Raw genomic sequence first — 22,588 nt, forward strand, 5'->3', positions numbered from 1 at the left:
GACTCTACTACTGATGAAAAAATACCAAAATTGTTTCTACTAGGATCTGAAGAAAGCAATACCAAAAAATTAACAATTACAAATTCCTTCATACTAAAAAGCCTCTGATGTGCATACTACAATGAAATACATTAATAAAAAAACCAGCACATCCCATTAGCTGCCTGTGAAGTAGTTCTGAAAACTGCTATGAAAATTCATATAAAAATTGAAGTTTAATGTACAGTGAAGGAAAAAACAGTCATCCAACAAACCTAATCAAACCCTTTCTGTATGTTGAGGAAGCATTGGAAATGCTGGCAGGCCCTACACCCTTGTGCAATGATCTCTTGTGTTATAACTTTACCAAAAAGTGCCAAGTGGCTCCATCCAGCACTTTATGATGGTTGTTGTGATCACTACCATCATTATTAGGCAATGCTAATTCAGTTTCTTCATTAGCCCCTTGCCACAATCTCTACAGGTAATCTTTAAGCTTTAAATAATACTGAACTTCATAAAAGAACAGGAAAAGAGAAACCAGAAACTCTTAAAATATACCCAGAAGAGAAGGAATTAGAGCCACACCTCCAAGTCCCACTGCTGCACCAAGTAGGCCCTCTACCTCAATATACTCCAATCACCCTTCCAGTGGTGTGCAATATCCAGAAAGGAGAAAGACAGATTTTGGCAAATTCTCTTGAACAGGGGAACATTCCTCTCTAGCAGCACAATATGCATTGATGGTAGGGTGGTGCATTCTTTTTCTTTAAAGTACCTTATTGGAAGCTGTTTACAGCTCCTAAAGCTGTTCTTGCTACTTCCCCCCTCTCCCACAAGATAGAGACTGCTTTCAAATAAATCTCTATAATTATATGCTGCTAAATAAAATTTCACATAGACAGGAGTTCCCCCAAGTAAGTCACATATTTCAGAATGGGAAATCCAGAGAGAATGGAAATTCCACATTAAGAAAAGTTCTGAGATTTCTCAAACGGTACACCTAACTGGAAAGAGCAAAACAATTTTAGATAAAGGAAAACTTGACTCACTTTTGGCTTCCAAATTTCATACTTCATGAAATAACACACTGTTTCACAAACTATTGTATATGTTTCAAAAGTTAACGAACCTAAATATTCAATTATGATGATATATAAATAACATCCAGGCATTTCTGGAAATTTTTTCCCCATGTTTTTTCTGTAAGTCCATTTTTGAAGAAATATCTAATTTTTTATGAAACATTTTGATTTTAATGTAATTATATTCCTTAGTGAGAAACAATGTAGATACCATCCACACTTACTGTATTCCTCATTTATAAACTTACCCGCCTCTGTCTTTCCCAGTATCTTTCCCAGTAATAGTAGACTACATGACAAATTCAAGTGAAAAACTATATTGCAATGAAAGATGTCATCCCCACTTTTAGTAACCTTGACTTCTGAGAATGCATTCCAAATGCTGAACTTTAACTAATAATCAACCTTTTCTTCCATTAAAATTTATTTTGAGCTGGCAGTTCCTATGACCCTGGATATCATGAGGAATCTGAATATTTCACACTCTAGCCATGGGGAAGTAGTCAAAGACCTGAATAATGATTGTTCCCTGAGCAATTTTTCCTGCAAGTTCATCACTATAATATGCAAAAAGCACATTACAAATCAAACATATAACATGGGTCAGTCAATTGCTCTGTTATATTACAGGTAACAAAAAGAATCCTTTTCTCTGCTGATATCAATTGTTCAGTACTCATAATGATTTAGCCAAGTCCACCCAATCCCATGCTCCCTGCGGTCCTCAGGACACAGGTTCTGGCACTGCAGTACCTATTTCTGACACTACAGAGCAACTGAACATGTAGCAGGTTTGTGGCTCTCTCCCAGGAGCCTCCCCAGTCTGATGCACAGAGACACAGAAGCTGCACTGACATTTGCCAGCAGGACAGTCCCTGGAGGGATGTCTGCAGATCCTGGCCAGGAGCAGCCTGAGTCTGAGGTGCGCTGAAGCCATGAGCCATGGCTGGCTCCTGCTGGCACTGATTCTCTGGGCAAGCCCTGACAGTGCAGAGCCAAGCCATGCCCTCCTCCTCAGGGCCACGTGCTGCTGCCAGCACCGTGTGGCTGGGCTTCAGCCTCGCCTCCCAAGCAATGCTGCCAACCCCAGATATGCAGAAGAATATCAAACCAGAGTAACACTGGTTCTAAACATTGTCTATCAAGTTCATCCCATTTCCTTTCAAATTTCATAAACTGAATTATTAAACCCGATTGAAACTTACAAGCTTTTCTCACTGATCATAAATGACAGTGTTACTAATGAAAAGTAGTTTTTACAAAACATTATGATTCCAGGAGCTAGGAAAAAACCCAAACCAACACCCCACACCTCCCCCTCCCAAATACTGAAAGATACGAAACAAAAAAGAAAGAATTCTCCAGCTGGGTGAAGAACTCAAAAACTAAATTTTATCTAGACAAATTAAAGACACTTGTAGACTTTTTGCAGACTGAATCCTCTCAGGTTCAAATCTGACATTAATATACCTGAAGCACAGGAATTCTATGTGTGATGTGGTTTGGAAGATAACTTGTTCCACTGTGCCTATGTTATTTCAGAGGTCAAATGTCATGGTTAGAACCTCTAGAGAATAACTATTACCATAAAAAAACCATAAGACAATTTAAAAAAATTAATGTTTGTTTTGCTGCACTTTGCTTATTATCAGGGTTTGTTTTTTCAGTCAAACATAGATACAAACAAACAAAACCTCCAACTGTCATACTGGAGAAGAAAATAATGTATTCTTTTCTCCACCTGAGAGAAGAATATGTAAAATGTCCTAACTTCCTAAAAGTTAAAAAATAAAAATTCACAACAGTGAGAGTCATGGAAGTCTATTATGCAGGAATGGCCAAATAGTCACTCTGTTCTCTGCCTCTCCACATCAGTATTTTAAACTAAAATACAAACACTTAAAGAAGAGACTTTGTAGTGCATTACATAAAGACAGTATAATTCCATTTCTAGGTCCAGTCCTAGAAATGGCATATAAATATGTTTTAAATTCTCTTTCTGACCCACAATTTGTTATAACAATATTATAGATAACCTTTGAACAGTAGCTGATTTAATATCCTCCCTTAACAGACTCATTTTTGTTACAGTTATTGAGCAAAGTAAAACAAAAGACAAGCTTATTACACAAAAAATAGAAAAGTAACTATCTTCACTGCAGACACAAAGTAAGTGTTACAAGAGTAATCAGCACAGAAATTCTTAAATTCTTTCATGTCTTGATATTTTGAGGCGACGTTAGCGAACTTGGAAATCTTCCTGCACTTGAAAAATAAAATCTACTTAGGAGTATCATCAAACTACTTTGCATTAAACTAAAAGATGAGAAAAGCCCTTGTGATTGAAATTAGCCAGTGGGTTCAAAGTTACAGGGTTGACAGAAAAGCAAATACTATTACAAAAAGCTCATGACATTTAAAATAACAGGTCGAACATAATCTGAAGCTAAATAGTCTTAAAGCCAAAGATCCAAAAATTTTTCAGTATTTTTTAAAAATTATTTTGGTAAGACCTCAACAAATCCCTAGGGGTGGAAAACTGCTAGTTTTCACTGAGCCCTGCTGTATACATCCCCATTAAACTCTCAGATCCTGAGAGAAACCTGGTGAAACAATCTACTGTCAGTTAACCCCACATACATGGTGGAGTGTTTGGCTGACATTTTAATGCCATTCCTCTTCAATGAGCCACCAAAAAAAACCAAAACAAAACAAAAAAAAATACTAAAACAAACTGAAACTCCAAAATATACTGCTTTTTTGACAGAATGCTCAAGGTAGCAAGACTGGCTTCATCACATCACTGATGTATAGAACTCACATAAAGATATATTTTGCCATAGGCCTAAGGATTATATCCACACCAAATCATATCAGGAAGAAAGCCTCAAGAAAGGATGGCTCTGTAAAAATGTGTAAGAATCTGGTCATTAGAAGAATCCTTAATCCTCATTGCTAAACTCAAGATGCAAGGAACAAACAGTAAAATGAGAGAGAAAATCGTGCTATTCAGTACCTGAACCACTTCTTTTTAAAATTTTTCATGACATTGCATGTGGAACTGTAGAATCAAAGAATATCCCTGCAGATTACAGATATAATCTCAGTATGGCTTTTTATAGGGGCCTGTGTTGTACCCATCCCCTGAATTCTTATCTCACATACTATTGTCTGCTTTCTTATCTCAGGATGACTCTTTCTTTATCTTTCCTCTTGAGGTATGCACAGGAACTATAAGCCTTGTACAAGACAGTAAACAAGGACAGAAAATGAAAGCCTGGCCCCAACGAAGTCAGTGGTAACACTTCAGAGTTTCCTGGATTTTACCAGAAAAAAAAGTGTTTGATCATTTCTTGGTTTGAGATCAAAAATAATACTTAGCTACTTGGCATGTAATTCAGGTGTCATGTTCAAAAGAATGATCAAAAAAACCTCCTTCTAACAGGTTTAGGTTTTTAGATAACCAGATGACAACCTCCTTCCATGTGCAGTTGTATGCATGGATGTCTTCTCTACAGCCACTACCCAACCAGACAGCCAGAGCTGGTCATTTCAAGCAGCCTGTGTGTTCCCAGACCCAAATCCCAATCCTCCAGGACTTCTCAGGAAGCCTTTATGCGCAAACAGAGCTCTGTGGTAAGATCCTAAAGTCAGACAAGAGGCGGCCGGAAAGCGTCTCTTCTCTTTTAAGCAACTGGCATGTGGTGACTCAAAGCTCAGAGCTGAGAAGTGGGTGCCCAGGGCTCTGGGGACAGTTACCACTGGCACCCAATGTTCCCTGGATCTGTGGCACTGTATCCAGTGAGGGAAAGTGTGCTCCTCTACCAGGAGCAGGTTGTTAACAATGTCATGATGCTGCTGTTTCTTCCCGAGCCTGCAGAAACATTATGGCAATGGGATTATTTCTATTATTTAATTTCTATTGTTTCATGCTGCTTAATTATTGGTGTGAAGGAAATAATCAAGGAAACACGAGAACGAGGAGATCTGTGCCTGCCAACCACAAAGATAACCTCTTATCTAAAAGAGAAGTCACATTTTTCAACTCATTTTTCAGTCTTTTCAGTTCAGCAGAGGTTCTTTAAAGAAATGTCAAGAAGGTTTTTAGGACATGGCTAGAAATGTATGACAAACTTTACTTGATTACATTTTAATCATACATTACTACTATGAGACTGCATTTTTGAGGGGAATTACATAAAGCAGATCTCTAAAATTGTTCAGTTAAACAGTACTCCTGCAAGTTTGTTGACTTTTATTTTCGAACTTTTCAAATAGATAAATGAATATTCAGAAGAGCTACTTAGAAAAAAATAAGAATCAGGGGGTTATGACATGTTAAAAAAATTTAGAGGAGCAAGAAGAAAAAGAAAGGTAATGCATTAAGATCAGATCTACTTTTGCTACTGATTTAATTAAACTCAGATAATTCAGCTAATTTCCAGACAATTAAATTCAGATGTTCTTTCTTTCATATTCTCCAGAGGTAAAAGTGTTCTGCTACAGCATTTCTCATAAAATGAGAGCTTAGATATAAACCAAAAATGTGTTTCTGCTGAAGCAACACAAGCTAGTATTTTCCCATAGCTGGTGAAATTAATGAGGAGCATTGGGAGGTGGCACTGATATACAGCAAACAAAGGTACACATAATTTGTCACAGAAAAGAATGAGAGCTAATGGTAACCCCCACATTAAGGAGTTGTCATGTAAATACCTCACATGGCTTAAGTACCAAAAGAGAATATTAGTGGCTGAAGGGGGAAAATCAGTATTGCATCATCCAGCTCTTCAATTCATCTTTGGAACAAACTCAGACTTCATCAAGACCAGAGAAGGCAGGTCCCAGTGCTGAGGAACACTGCTTGGGCCCCAGTCTTCCATATTCCAATGCCAGCTGCAAGCAGCATCTCCTGAAACTTGCAGAAATGCCTCTGCTGTTTCAGTGGGCAGGCTTGATGTCTCTCTTGTGAGCAGTTTTGAGTTTGAAGAGCTGCACCACTAGAACTCAGTACAAGTAGCCCAAGGGATATCAAACATAAAATCAGAACTCTAAACTGGTAAAAATTTGAGCTTTATAGTAATTATGGAAACCAACATGAGAAGCAAACAGCATAATCAGACTTCAGGGGATTTAAAAATGCTGTGAGCAAGCTCTACTATTATCCCAGGTCAAATATGAAACATAAATGTAGAACCTTCCAGTTTTAATCCCAGCTCCACTGTGACAGTGTTCACAGGGGTTCTTGGATGAGGGAAGAGACAAGGATGTTGACTCCATGTTTCAGAAGATTTGATTTATTATTTTATGATATATATATATATCTTACATTACAACTACACTAAAAAGAATAGAAGGAAAAGGTTCATCTCAGAAGGCTAGCTAAGCTAAGAATAGAAAGGAATGAAAAACAAAGACCTGTGGCTCAGACAGAGAGAGCCAGCTCTGCTGTGAGTGGTCACTAATTCCAAACATCCATATAAGACCAATCACAGATCCACCTGTTGCATTCCACAGCAGCAGATAACCATTGTTTACATTTTGTCTCTGAGGCCTCAGCTTCTCAGAAGGAAAAATCCTTAGAAAGGATTTTTCATAAAAATATGTCTGCGACACTCCACCACTGGCTTTGTGAGTCATCTGAGATAGCCTCTCCTTTCCCTTCTGGCTTCTCTCCTTTCTCCCTTTCAATTCTATGCACACCTGAGCTAGATCTGCTTCTTAACATGCAACTCAAAAAAGAGGTTTGCACCATTCTTTGGTTTACTTCTAAAAGCAGTGTTCTCTCTCCAGCTTTCCCCTCTTTTTCTGTGTTAACTGCACATTTTGAAAACAAAGCACAAAAATTCAAGCAAACAGAAATGGTCTTATGACAGCCACAATATTCTCAAGAAAACCTGCATTTTCTTGAGTCTCAAACAAGGCTATTGAAGATTACTGCTGATTCCCTTCAATCCTAGCCATATTTCTCTTATCCTTTCTGCTAAAAGGGAAGAATCCTCACCATGCTGCTAACAAATTACTTTAACTCGCTTCTTTAACCCCTTCAGTGGAAGAAAAAATCAGCTGAGTATGGCAGAGGTCTGCTCTTAATGGACATGAGCATACACCAGATCCCACCCTCTCTCAGTGACTTGACAGAGACTTCCTGGATGCACACTCATTAGCTCAATCCTGCTTATACAGCACACAGGAAATAATATTAAAGTGCTCCACAAAGTAGCATGTAGGGCCATAAATTTCAAATACAGACATCATTCATTTCTGCACTGGTAGGCATATGGAGAAGAGGATTTGAGGGGGGTATGCCTGATACCTGCCCCCAGTGAAGTCAAGAAATAACCCTGAGCCATGCTGAGGACTGGTGAAGAGGCACTCAGAAGCATGAGGGTCCTTCACCAATGCATAGTGGTACCTCAAAAGCTTTCACTCTTAAAATATGACTATTTGACTTTTTATTTTGATCCCAATCTGCATGTGCAAAACACAGTTATCTAAATAAACATATCCATCACATCAGCAAATGATGGTTTTGGAGATGGCCCCCATGGTCTCTGAATTGCTACCCAGCAAAAGACAAGTCTGGAGCGAAGGAATGGGGGAAGAGTGAGAAATTATACATATTCTAATGATGTCTTCCAGCAGCTCTACAATAAAAATCCCTGTGGTGCTGAATCTGACCTCACTAAAAACAGTCACAGAAAACCTGTCCCACTGCAAGCATTTGCATGGTTTTCCTCTGCAAACATGCTTTCCTTTGTTTACTATATTTTTAAGCGTATGAGTGCACAGACCACCCACAGTATCAGGTAGCCCAGCATGGGAAAGGTGGCAGATGAGGCTAGGATTGCTTCTTCATATGAATATAAATTAATCTATCTGATCCACATATGCTAGTGAGCCACAGCTCATCCTCAGTCAATTCATGTCCCTGACAGGCTAACTTGTCCCAAGCTCTCCAGAAATCATGTAGATGAAAGAGCCCAGCCTGTGGTATAGGAATTACAGGACTGAAGAGTTAAAAAGGGATTTGCAAATCAAGTAGTAATGCCTGCCTTGGCTTAATTTAATTTATCATATTCTACTGCTGCTCCCCCCTCCCTGCAGCAAATCATAATTGTTCACAGAAGCAGTTATGGTGTGAGACACTACCTGATCTTTACTGCAGCACCTGGCTAAAAATATGCTCAGTATCCTTTGGGCTCTGACCTGCACACACTGAAACAAAGATAGGGATGAGTTCACAGATGAACACAGGATGTGGCAGCAAGCACACTAAGTCATTTCTCTGCTCTCCTTCTGCACCTTATCAGTGACATTTCCCTAACAGCACAAGATGCAGCACCAGGCTCACTGCATTTCAACTCCCCAAGGAACCTCCCTGAGATCCTCCCAGGGATAACACTTTATCTGGCAAGCACCAGAGTAAAAAGTGAAAGCATTAGTTAATTTTGCACCTTGGTCGCTCACATCCACAGACACTCCAACTCAATAGCAGAGAAGATAACAGATAGAGGAAAGAATTTCTCTTGAATCTCTTAAAAACCCCACCTTACAACATTACTGCAAGGAATATTTTGAAGATGCATTTACTCTGAACCAGAGAGTCTTTTTCCTACACACACATGTAGCCCTTTAAGAAATGTCTGATTCCTCTCACAGCAGAACCTGCATTTCTTATTCCCTGGCACAGAAATGCAGACATTGACCTACTCTACTCCATTTTACACTTTCAGATCAGTTTGGCTATCCAGAGCTGGGGAGAGGGAAAGGGAAGAGAGGGAAATGTGCTGCTGCTATGCTTTTCCCTGTGCTGTTGCTGTAAGAAAAAATGATGATGGGATTACGACTAAATATTGAACTAAAGGGAAGTGTTCCACCTAGAGACCATCTTCATCAGGCAAGGCAATGGGCATGCTACCTGCAAACAGACACTCTTTTAGGATTGAATACACTTGCTGGTTCTGTGGTAAAAAATGATGCAGAGGTATGGTCCCCAGTAGTAATTAACAATGTTAATCTTCTTCTTCCTCTCTATGGTGATAAAAAGAGTCATTTTTATATTTAATTAATGCAGAGGATCATTCTGGAAACTGGCTAATGAGGCTCTGATCACATTACCATGAAAATGTGCATTAACACCACAACTGAGGAGGCTGCTTCATGTGTAGAGAATCCACTTTGTAATTAGCCCACTGTGAAATGAATCACGTCAGGAGGAACTCGGAGGGAACCAGTCGGCACTGGGCACTTAGCTGCTGCTGTGCCAATAGACCACCAACATTCTAAGCTGTTTTTTCTCCCCTGCACTGCCTGTCAGCAGCAGTGCAGTCCAAAACTGCCAGTGCTCAGCCTCTATCAATGGCAATGTGTCAAAGCCAGAACAAATTATAGAGGGAGAGAACAGATGCTGAAAGGCACTAAACTTTAGTATGCGGTGAGTCTGCTATGCCAAGAGGAAAAAAAAACCTAACAAAAAGCTGCAAAGCAAATACTGATTCAATAGGATCTGAGCAAAAATTATGGGCTATTATGGGGAAGTACTTGTTTCGTCTTTTCTCATCTTATTCTGAGGGAGCTGGGAGCAGAGCAGCAGCAGACTGCTACTCTGCTGTGCCCTACACTGTTAGGATGCTGAAAGAGACACCAAAATACCTAAATGGGATTATGATCTTTGTCTAGTAGAATACAGAAATAACATACACACAATGAATGAACGAGCAGCACACCTCACCCATGGAACCCTGTTGTACTCAGTACCTGTTTAAAGGTGACAACATGTTTCAGAATTATTTCAATTTTAATTAATCAATCTGAAAATTTAACACACTTCTCAGCCAGCACAGACATACCATAAAAACTTTGTTCCTTAACTTAAAAATACCTGAGATCATAGACCTAAGGCTTTCAGAGGCAGCAGAGCGATTTATCTGAAATCAGTCTTATTACCCAAGCCAAGGGCTCCCTTAAAACATCACCGACATGGTTCAATGAGAGTGCTGCTATATGACTGACATCTTGGCAGAAGATGCACAAAAATGTTAAAAGAATCCCACAGGAAGTCATCTGAAGGGGGAGTGGCATACAAGCAGAAAACAACAGGCACCCAAAATACTAATAATTACCAATCTCCCCCCAAACAATTTCACTAGCAATTTTGCAAAGGAAAAAAAAAAGGCAAAGCAAAACAAAAGCATCTCTACTTACTGTCTGTAAAGCACACACATTTTTACTCTGGAGATGCTGGCAATATCCTCTGCACTCACCTGTGAAACTTCATAGAGCAGTTTGTAGTGCTCTTCTCTCTTCTGAAAAGTGCACAGATTGCAGCCCATCCTAATAAGCAGCACAAGAGCAAAGCCTCTAATTTCCCCAGCACTGAAAGGCAAATGCACTGACAGGGAATCACCCTCCAGACTTGTCTACTGTTTTTCATCAGTCACTGGAGCCCCGACACACAGGCACGGCACTGTTAGCTGGAAGCACAAGGCAGGGCAGTGCGTAGCAGCATGCTCCTCTTCCCTTTCCCTAACTATCTTACACTCACGTATACACACACAGAGTTTCGACTCAGTTCATGGCAACACTCCCCCTGTCTCTGCATCAGTGCACATGACTACACAGATTCCCACTCATGAATATTAATAGCGTCTCATTGATTATTTATGACAGAACGTGTTAGCAGGGAGGGGTGTCATAGCTGCCGCTGATGACAGATGAATATTCACTAATTAAGAAGCAAATGTACTGTGGTTAAACAAAATTCACTTGTGTCAATACCAACTCTTTATTAAGGTTAGAGAGACTAAGCTGCATGCATTTCACCCACACTCGTCTCAATTTTTACAGTAATTGTGAGACTAATTCATTAATGGAGGTGGGAAAAGCACAAGTCAAGTCTTATGTTAGGTCTCCACCTTGTGCAACAGGGATCACAGAATAAATTTAAAATATTTGTAAGCATTTTAGGAGAGTGCTTATGAAACCTGAGCTCATGCTGCTAAAAATTTAAACTAAAGAAGGCAGGAGAAAAAATTAACCCAGATGGCTATACTGATAGCTCCAACTCTGACACTGCCAAATTTAGCCAAAATTCCACTGTACTCATAAAAGGCATAATTCCATAACAATTCATCATGCATATGTAGGATATGTGGAAATGCAGGTGTGCCTGGCCTGGTGCTTTTTACATATAGACAGACACACATTTTACTCTTTAATAAATAATCTCACATTCTAGTCTCTTTCTTGCATCTATAACAGATTAATTGTAACTATAGGCCAAATTTCTCAGAAACTCAACCGATACACCCTCTTAGACACCCAGGTATCAAAGCTATTATTTTAATATACAATTAATTATTTTAATATACAATTATATTCAATTTTACCATTTGTAAATTAGATTTTAATAGTGCCACAATTCTTAATGCGTGTATAAAGGAAAATTTAAAATTAAACTAAACCCACAGGTTAAATATTAAGGACAATGTAAATAACACAATTCAAGGCTGACATTAATTCCTGTATTGTACATTATATAATCCAATGGTAGTTATGCAAGATAAAAAGCCCAAGCCACAACAAAACAGGATAGAAAAAGCAAAAGTTGCTCCTTTTTTATCTTTACTTTCTCAGCAAATTTGCTCATTAAGAATTATATCAAGTGCTTATTTCAAAATATCTTTAATCTAGAGAGGATAGCAGGTGGGATCCAAAGCAGAAATAATTACTTTAAAACCAATGAAACCAGTTAGTTAAGATTAACGCTGGGCCCTAAAGAATTTTATTTACTAAGAAACTATGTACAGCTACTATTTTTTTGGGTGCAGTTCCCTAAAAGTGCTTTGTCAAATATTTAAAATCAGTAACAGGAAATTATTCCAATGAACACTAATTGATAAGAAATTGGCTTTGCGTCTAGCAGCACCTCAAACACCAGCAACACTGGGTAACAAGCAGATCAACAATCATGTGCTGCTTATCAGTTCAGCCCCTTGGGATATAATAATCCGATTTTCTGAGCCCTAATTTTACCTAATAGACAGGATGAGAGCCAAGCAGAGAAACATAGAGGAAAAAACGGGCCATTGCTGCAAACTCTGCATAGTAGTAAAGTTTGCTAGAACCTCTAGGTAAATTATAAATAGGTTGAGACTAAATCTTAATTAAATTTCATCTCCTTTAATAAATGTGTGGAGTCAGAAGAATCTAATAATGACCATTAACAGAGCAAGCTCTTCCACATACCAGCTTCCAGCAGTGTTCTGAAACAGAACAGTAAGATTAATTTTCATTTGGTGGAAGAACCTGAGCAGGCAGGTTTGGTTATGAATTTCCGCCAAAGCCCAAGGATTTCAAAGACAAACCATGGAGGCTGGTTCATCATTGTTCAAAAGAATCAGCCTCTGTTCTACTCCTCCACACTCACATGAAATGCTGTTCATGCTGAGAGGTTTAAACCCATGTAGCAAACATCAACTCAATCTTTGAAGGTTTCTGTATTGTAAGGTGCAGAAAGATTCTCAGATGTGTAAATTTTGAACTTAAGAAAGTCAGATCAATGAACAAGACAACAGTCATGCAAGGACACCCATGCCATCTTTTGACGAAAAGCGTTCTCTTCTTCCACTGACACAACTTCCTCCTCTGACACCTACACAGTTTGAAAGCTAAACTACATTCTTGAAAGGAAACATTATTTACCTTGGTATATTTTTGGTAGTTTCTTAAAATTAGTTCTTAAAATATCAGGGAAAAAAGGACGTATTATTACAGGATTCCAGTTATATACAAGAAACAACAACAACAAAAACCAATAGACAAAATAAGCAATAGAAAGCCACAGCTAAGGTTTCAGCAGTTTGCCCTTACAGTGTCTATTTTCTTCTTTCTCTGATTCTTTTGTCTACTTGTCTGGAGACAATACACACTTGGCCATTAATTTATCAAGTGTCTGCCCTCTGCTCATACAGAGTAAAAAGGTTCTGTCTTCTGCTTTTGTAACCACTAATGGGCACAGTCTGAAGGGCTGAATAGATTTATTAGAGAAGGAAAGGTGTACTTCCAGGTTCCTGAGCTTCATCAAAATATGCAACTTTGATCACACATGTGGTCAAAATACAAAACTTTGTGCAGCATATAACAATATTCAAGGCAAAACTTGCTAGAACTATAAACTAAAAAGAATTATGTGACGTGCTTTGGTCAAGTTATGTCAAGAATTTGATATTGGTAAGAAAACAGTTTCTTTCCCTCTTCTTCATTTTTATTGCCCTCCAACATTTTGTAGGGAAAGGGATCAAAAAGGTACAAAAACATATTCAGGTCACTCTTATTTTATATGTAATTCATAGATATTTCAATAATTCAATGCTTTTCTTAATTTTGGAGTTCTCTATGATGATTGCCTACAATTAAATCTTACCATAAAAAATAAAATCATAATGTACAATCAAACTAGCAATCAGTAATGCAAATGGATGGAGAGAGTTACAACAAAAATTGTTAACATTTTCAAACAACATGCCCTTGTTTAGATGCCCTAATTAATTTCAAGTATCTAGGAGATTACTAATATTTGGTATAAAGTTACCTCACTGAGGTACAGCAATGCCTAATTATGAGCACCCATGCTTGAGTATTTATCATTGCAAAAAATTCAAGACAATGACACTGCAAATTAAAGGCCACTCACTCCTTTATATCTTCTTTATCACACACTGAAAGACACATAATAAAATGTGACATTCATTTTAAGTAAGGATAATGAAACTGTTGGTCCAAACTCAGTGATGAAACCCAGTGAAGTATATGTGGAATTCCAAGTTTTCTTAGCAAGCCCTTGAATTCACACTGTCCTCCTGGTGTACCAATCCCATAGCATTTACTATATAAATTTTGAGGAATTCCCAGAAATCTGGCTCACAGAACAGATGGCAATGCAATTTATAGTCTAAGGGCTGCATAGCTGTAAAACAGAAGTATTATAAGAAAAATGGAACCAGAGAAAGCTTTTGCATATCCCCACTGTTCTGAACAAAGGCCTGAACTCATAAAGTTTAACCTTTGTCTGGGTAGATCTTTTAGCCTTTTGGGATATTTAATGTTTGTAATGAAGCCTCAGCTGCTGGAATCAGGTGATATTATGCATCAGTCAGTTTGCATATTAGAAAAACAAGGAAACTTCCAGACCTATAATTGCAGAGAAAAACTTAAAAACCTTGCATCAATATAACCCAAAGACTCAGAATTTGCATATAAGCTAGCCAGCTTGAGCTCTAAAATAACAAAATGTATATATGAACCAGTAGGATAAATGAAGGTGCAAACTATGGAAGTACAAAGTCATTGAAATGGGCTTAGGCTTCAATAAAATGGATTTTTGCAAATACAATGAACTAGAAAATCATACCACAATCCCTACAAGATACATGAAAGCCTTACTCAAAGTAAAAATGCTTGCTGTATGTTTTCTACAGTCATCAGACCATACTTGAAAATGCATGAACATAAAAACTAAGAATTTATATCTGTGACAAAATGCAATATTCTCTGGAACATTAAGTTAGGAAAGACATTTGTTTAATCTCATATCCTTTACCACAGCTACCAAGATTTCATGCACTGGTCAAAGTCATAGCAAAATTAAAGGTGGCAAGGGAAGAGGCAGGACATGGAATTCCTATGTTCTGTATTTCCCAGGAGGACTGTAATTTCTCTGAAGACTCTTTAGGTCCGGCTGACTGTAAATCAAATGGGCTCCATAAGTGGAATTTTCCATTGCCTCAATCCCTGCCTTCCTCCCTGGAAGGCACAGAGCACCCATAACATCATATTACACAAGCCCAGTCTATTGATATCTATTGATTGTTTTTCCCATCCATGATTAAATTGACACAGGAACTATGGGATCCTATGGGATTTATGGGATTCCTTGTCAAAAATGCAAATAGCTGTCCAAAGGGAAATGGAAAGCAAGCACATGAGGAAAACTCTCTGCCACGATTGCTTACAATACAAGTTCTACTTGTTCTTTTTGTTCTATACAGGAAAAAAAGATAACAACCCCTCTGTTTTAACCCATTTATCTATCAATACAATGTGAATGAGCTGGCTACCATTCTTTGGGAAAAGTACAACTCCTTTACCACGCCTACTTCAGACTGCTCAGAAACTTTTTGCTTCTTTTCTTTCTCAAAGTGGCATCCAGGATATTTTTTCCCCATAGTTTTTACTCTGAGTGGCTTCCTTATCACCCTTAAACTGATGTCATAATAATTAGGGAACTGTTGCAGAAAACCAAATGATGCCTAGTACTGAACTTTAAGGCCTTAGCAATACATAAAGGTTGGTGTCAGGACTTGGTTAACATCTTCTAGAAGGACCTTGACTTTCTCTTGACTTTCCCTATCTCATCAGTTAGTTATATCTCACACAACTTTATGTTTTTTAAACCATACGATCATGTGAAACCAGGCTGTTGGGTCTCAACTGCACAGGAGAGTTTTAATGCTATGGAGTATACAAAGTAGAATTACTCATAAATAAGTGATTGAAGTGATTTAAAGGAAACAAGGATTAATCAGGATAGCCAAACCTAAAGTGTATGAACAAAGTTCTGGGGAAAATGCTCTGATTATAGATAAATTTAGATGTGAAGTCCCGTGTCAATAAACATTAAATAACGCACTTAGGGAACACCGCTAAAATATTCAGTCATGGTCTCTAAAGTAATTATATCTACTCAGAAAATAGGTTTGGAGTTGTGGATAGTTTCCTCCAATTGCCTGAGGAAAAGACTAACAACGGAACAGGAACTATTGAACCTGCACAAACACCAGAAATATTCATATTTTATCCATATAGCCATCAGTCCTGGTCTTTCCATCTCTAAATCATTTAAAGAAAACAGAAGAGCTATGAAGCATAAATGAAAAATACAGATAATAGTTCACTTTCTCTGCATCTTCCATCTTTATATGTATTCTCTTGATACAGAACGCATTCCTTCTCACATTTCATGATGAAATAATAAGATGATACATTTAAAACAGCAAAAGAAAGCCTGGATTTTTTTTTTCCAAGAAATTTGACAGTGGAATGCATTACCTTCAAGGAAGCAAAAAGCAGAAAAGAGTTCAAAAAGGTATTAGACAACTTTACAATAGGAAACTGTTCACTAGCCATCTACCTGCCTAGGAAGCTCATAATTCACCAACTCCTGGGAGCTGTAAGAGATAGAACAGCTCTGAGATTTCTGTCCTTGCTGATAGCTCGCCTGTGTTTATTATTTTTCTCTTTGAAAATCTAATATTGGAACAGGATCCTTTACTATTTTAATTCTAAAGCTCCAAATTTACCAGTTCTTGCACAAAAAGCTAGAATATCTCTTTAACTGAAAGTTCCTTGGCTAATGTTAGCTGCTGATACAACATAAAGAGTCCAACAGCATTAATGATCACATCACTTTGAACTTCAAACACATCTATAAAAGTACATTTTATTGTTGTCCTGATCAGTTTCTAAGCTTTTCAAGCTACATCTGTTTCAAAATTAAAAAAAAAAAAAAAGGATTTTCCTCACCAGCTTAAGATTATATCTGAGCTTTTTTATACCTGTGTGGGAAATAAAGACCATTTGGAACTGAGATATGCCAAGTTCAGTCCCAGATCAAACAACGGCAAATATCAATGAAAAGCCTCAATGAGAAACTGAACTCACAGTACAAAATTAATTCAAGGGTTGAAGCTGCAGGGACTGGTTCAGAGGACAAAGCAGTGGTGAGGAACTCCTTGGCTCTGTTCTTTCCTCTGATACCTGCATCATTAAAAAAGCTCTTCCTTTTTATATTCTTATAAAATAAGTAACACCAGCCTTGCAAGGGCATCAATTCAATAAGCTTTTTAAGACTTTACAGAGCTTTTCAAAGAATGTGTTATGGAGGGCTGTTACACCCACCCAAGTTCTGCTGAGGCCACCCTTGCAGTCACCAGCACTCAAATTAATTAACATGTCTTGTGTTGTTCTCAATTAAAAGTTTTAAGTTTTATAGAGCTAATCAGAATAGAAGTATAAAATGAAAAATTACTCATGACATAAAAGGGCCTTTGAGTGTAAGTGCCATTAGTTCAATAAATCTACAAGAATAGTTTTGGTAGACCCGAATATCTCAAAAGCGAAGATGCTGAAAAGAACAGTTTGTCATGAATATGGCACAACCAGTGCACAGACACATTTACCAATATGGACACACCACTGCTCACGTTCAATACTCATACAAGTGGCATCCTGGAAAAGCTGTCGAGGGATACAGCAATAAAATAGATAATTCTGTCTTAGCCCATATAAATGGCCTACTGTGCCCTAGAAAAACACACCAGGATTAGGGAAGTTTTCATGGCCTTGAATGGATTTTTATGGTATCAAAGCTGAAAAGGAGAACTGTATTGAATCAGGCCATAAAAACAGCTGCTTTTCTCCTCCACCAAAGTAAAAAGATGTTGTAATATAACTGTCAGAAGTTAATATTACTATAGAAAAAAATAATTTTGTGACACAGATATGACCTATGTCTCTAAAGAAATAGTTAGAGGGGAGTTGGATATTTGTGTGTAACTAATCATGTCTTCATGACGCTAAAGACAGTATTAGTGGTGAATGAGATTGAATCTCAAACCTGGTTTCCAACACACACTTGATAGAATGATGGATGCAGGAGTACACCACGCAGTGCTGCAGGAGGAACTGCCCACACTACTCCCATGTCTGTCAGCTAGTCAGACTAGCCGAGTTTGGTTTAGACTGGCTAGATTGATTTAAAATAACAATGTAAACTACAGTCAACTCTGTTTGTTGACACTCACTAACTGACCACCATAAAAGCACCATTAATTCTGTTATTGTCAGCAAATGCTTTGTAATGATTTTAAACAAATGCAGCTTCCTCTTCTTGGAAATCCCACAGCATCAAAGGTTTACTTTGTACACTGTTTGGGCTTTCTAAAGTTTAAAATCACTGCCAGTGCACCTGCTTTCTAGAAGATCATTAGGTAAATGTCCCAGCAAAGCCCAACCAACCTGGCTTTAGTTACCATACCGTCTGCTCCAGAAGAAAATTAATGTTATTAGATGTGTCTTTCCCTGGAAATCGGTGGTGTTTGGTTACTGTGGCAGCTGTCAGGGATGTGCAGGGGTCTTTCTGCTGGATGCTGATTTGGCAGGCTGCCTAGGCACAAGCCTGGTCCCAGCCCCATGCCAGCCACCCCACCTGTGTCAGGGTGCCCTGAGCCCTCGCAGCACACCAGAGCTCAGCCTTGCCAGTATGCCCTGCCAAACCCCAGATCCCTGCAACTCTCACCCATCAAGAAATAGAAATGTCAGGTCTGAACTCAGGTATAAGGAAATAGGAAGAAAAATGTAGGAAAAAAAAAGACTCCTGCAGACCTATGTGGATGGAGGCAAATGAAATCCGATTAACGACGCCTCTTTTTCTTCTATTTTGATGTCCTGTGGAAAAGTAATTAGCATAGCAAATCCTGCTTTATCTCTGAAAGAAATTTCAGATCCTTAGTCTGAACCCCTCCCCTCTTTCCTGGAATAAAAAGCCAAAATGAAGATCTTGTCAGCTTCAGAGGGGAGATTTGTCACACATCAGCAGCTTGCAGGGGCGGATGCCCAACCAGCCCTTGCTGCCTGGCCACAGGGACACCACTGCCACCCAGCCCCTGCTCAGCAGCTGCCACCCCTGTGCTGGGCTTCAGCCTTACTTCCAGCACCTTGCCAGGATTCTTGGATCATCTGAGCCCTCTGGACAGGGGCATTAAAACTCTTTTTGAACATAGCTTCCTAAAATAGCCAAAGGACAATATAAAGCGGAGGAAGATAATTCAATCACATTACAGTCAAATAATGGTGCAAATCACAATGAAGCACTTAATTTGTATTTAGCATAAAACATATGAAACCATATAAACTGCAAATCCCAATGACTCAGTGCAATACAACAATAAACATCAAGATCACTTAAAAGTAACCTTCAGATGGGAAGCCAGAATTGTAGAGCCAATGGTCTCATTCATTTTGCCAAGCCAGAAGCAGATAAAAACCATCACTGTGCTCTGAAGAAGAGTGGCTAAGCACCCTTCCTCACTGGAGGTAAAAGCAGTGTATTTCCAAACTCACTTGTGTTTTTTACAGAAATAAACTTGGCATCTTATAAAACAGAAAGGTCTTTTAATAGAACAGGAAATATTTAACCTTCTCAAAGTCAATGTCTATTCTTTTCTCTATGATTCCTCCTACAAAGATGTGAAACAAATCACAGGAAAATAAAGAAAAAAAAGGGGAAAAAATCGAGGAGAATAACTGATTGGGAAAGGGTGAGTGCTTTTTCTGCAAGACCTTTGCATCTAGTCTGAATATGTTTCATTTTTATTCAGTTCTTGTGCAGGACACAAGATTATACGTATCAATTTAATTCAGTGATAAGAAAATCCTTACTATAAATCCTACCATGTGGGACAAATCTGTCAAGATCTTGATTATCAAAACAAATGAACAGACAGTAAAATGTGACATACATAGCATACACTTTACATGATAAATTAGCCCTAGCACAACTGACACACATACTGTAAGGTGATGTTAAGGTTGCTATGGCAAGCAATGTCTTTCCTTCCTCAGCACCTGAATCACAAGTTTTCTGAGCCAATGGCTTCTAGCAAAAGATAAAAAATTTTCTCTAGTTAAGCATTATCTGCATATAACAGAACATATTTCTCTGCCCCACTGTGGTCTCCTTCAAAAGTTACTGCCTTCAAGAATGACCTCACCCTGTCACTGGAGTGACTAGCCAGAAGCCCTAAGGTTGTTATTTGCCCCTTCAGCAGATGTGCTGGGGATTTATTGTGATGCTTTAGGGACCGGATAGTGATGGTCAAACAAATTAGGAAACTCATGCAGTGAGCAACAACACTGTCAGCTCAGGGAAAACAAGAGTCCTAACTCAAGCTACAGATCTGAATGGAAATGCAAGTATTTTAGCTACCGAAAATTTTGGATGTTATACGCTCCTCAGAAATGGGCTGTCATGCAAGAACTGAGGTTTTTTTCAGAAACATTCCCACTTTTGGTTGAAATTAAAATTGCAGGGAAAAAACTCTTTGATTCCAAACCACTGTGATTTCAGTATACTTCTCGTCCAAAACTGTGTTTGGAACTCCTAAAACAGAAAATTAGGGATACATTTAAAGAAATGGAGTAAACCCCAGTGAGGATGTAGTAAAAGCTATTCCTGTTAACAAGACAGGACAATGCACAAAGAGCTCTCCTGCACAAAGACCAAAACACTGGAGAGACATTCCTGACACAAGGTGTTCTGAACCTACATCAGTACAGGCTCACCCGTGCTGCAAAAATTACAACTCTTTTGCCACAAGCCAGCTGACAGCTTCACTGCTTACTCCTCCCAGAAATCCACCAGAAATTCAAACTAGATTTGCTTCTCCCAGCTTTCTTAACAAAACTCATAAACAAACCTATGTTCTCAGAGGATGTGTCAAATAATCAAAAACTATTATTTAGCTGTTAATTTCTGTGATTACAGAGTGTCTTTTTTTTTTAAGTTATGACATCCATATATTGATCACCAGCAGACCCAGCTATGACGAGATCAAAATCACCATGGGAAATGCTCAAGTTTCTGTATGTCTAGGAAGGACTGCAGAAGGCACTTGTGTCATCTTTCTACTGCCTACTGTAGTTCACTGTATAAGCATTTTACAAAAGGTTACAATTCAACTGAAAAAATGAATCATTTAGGTGCTGTTTTGAACATGTGCTATCCTGATGGCAAGTTAAGTGATAAAATAAGAATGAGAAGCAAGGATATTGAAAAACTGCTATCCTCAGCTGCTTTGTTTAAACCCTCCCTGTACTGTAGGTGAAGATTTATACAAAGATCTATTTTCTATTTGAAAATACTTTTTATTCCTTCAGGTACAAGAAGAAGAGCAAACAATTCTATGCAAGTAAAAGAGATAATTTAAAAAGAATTCAATTTAACTCATACAAAAAAAACCACAACTGGCAGTTAACTACTTACATAACAACGGAAGTCAAGTTTAACACAGAATATTTTATACAGAGATATCGAAGTACCTCATAAAATCAGTAAAGCTATCACCATTTTATAATGTGTGAATAATGAAGAAATCTAGCAATGCATAACAGTGAAATATAACAAATGATTTTCAAAATTTAGCACCAGTGTAAAAAGTACCAAGAAACCCCACAGTGAGGGAGCTGCTCAGCACCAGGCAGGTGATGGCACACACACCAGAGGATGACATCCAGTGAGCCGTTTGGGATAACAAAACCATGACATTGCAAAGAAACAAAACCAGTATGATATTAAATCCAACCTTGAACGAAAAACTCTTGAAGGGAGCTCTTAGAATAGGCTGCAATGAACACATATAAAATTCATACAGCTTCCAGCCAGCAACACAAACCTATGCAGTTTTACCACATTTTTTTCTTTTCTTCCTTTCTTTACTGTATGGTGAGATTTTAATTTTGCGTGTTCTGCTTCGTATTTCCTTTTTCCTACACCCTGCATAAATTCCATGCCTTGCCACAGCTCTGCATTTATCTCCCAATTCACCCATCCATGACTCCAAACAGGTCCCTGCTGCTGTGCACTGGTTTTGTTCATCACATCCTGCTCCTTCCCAGCTCTTCTCTACTTTATTTCCCTTTACCCTTGGCTTCAGAACTTCCCCAGCATTATTCCTGCTGTGCACCTCCCAAGAACTGAACTTTAAAATAACCGAGGAGAGGAGAGGAACCCAAAACCTTTGGAGTAGCCTGGGCTCAGCTGCACGTGCTCCTGGGGCTGCTCCCCACGACTGTGCTAGCTTGGATATTACAACAAGTAACAGCTACACACCTGTTTTCCCAGTGCACAGCAAAATAAACCATGATGCCAGGGCCACAGGTTTAATTGATTCTCTTTGTCTTTCACCCTGCTTCAGAAGTCAGTCTGATCAATGCTATTTCACACACTCCACTGCAAGCTTTACTGATCTAACCTCTGACTAAACACAGATTCATCAAAGCAGCACCGGGGGATGCAATATTTATCCTTTGCAACAAACAGGGAATGTCATGTTACAACTTCCTCCTGGCTTTCCTCTCCTACTAGGAGAGGAGGGGAAGGAGGACTTGCACAGCTGAAGTGAGTGCCAGCACTAGAAACTAATGTCGTGTATTTATCCACTCACATTAAGTATGGAAGAGGCAGTCACGGTTCGTGTTCCCTTGGCACTCTTGAAATTCTTCTCCTTTCCATCTTCCAGAAGGTGACAGAAAATAGCAGTTACTGACAAATGCTGGGGGAAAGCACAAGACCTAACCAATAAATATTATATGCATCTATATCTCTAAAACTCTCCTTCAAGTCTAAACAAAGTAAATATGAGAATTCCCAGAGGAAGTCATGGAAGCTGCCAATTCCTTTCAGA

General features: G+C 38.6%; 1 protein-coding gene across 3 annotated transcripts in view; it reads right to left on the reverse strand.

The window, feature by feature from the left end:
• PDZRN4 (PDZ domain containing ring finger 4) overlaps nt 1–22,588 on the reverse strand; it is a 227,524-nt gene that overhangs the window by 86,536 nt on the left and 118,400 nt on the right. The window contains exon 1 of one of the 3 annotated variants that reach the window (XM_030959485.1): nt 10,331–10,645. The exons of the other annotated variants lie outside the window; for them this stretch is intronic. Coding sequence (XP_030815345.1) covers nt 10,331–10,399 — 69 coding nt within the window. The 5' untranslated portion in view covers nt 10,400–10,645. Of the gene's footprint in view, nt 1–10,330; nt 10,646–22,588 lie in introns of those variants that run through there. 3 annotated transcript variants of the gene reach the window in all.

Source organism: Camarhynchus parvulus, chromosome 1A (assembly GCF_901933205.1).
Source record: "Camarhynchus parvulus chromosome 1A, STF_HiC, whole genome shotgun sequence".
NCBI lineage: Eukaryota > Metazoa > Chordata > Aves > Passeriformes > Thraupidae > Camarhynchus > Camarhynchus parvulus.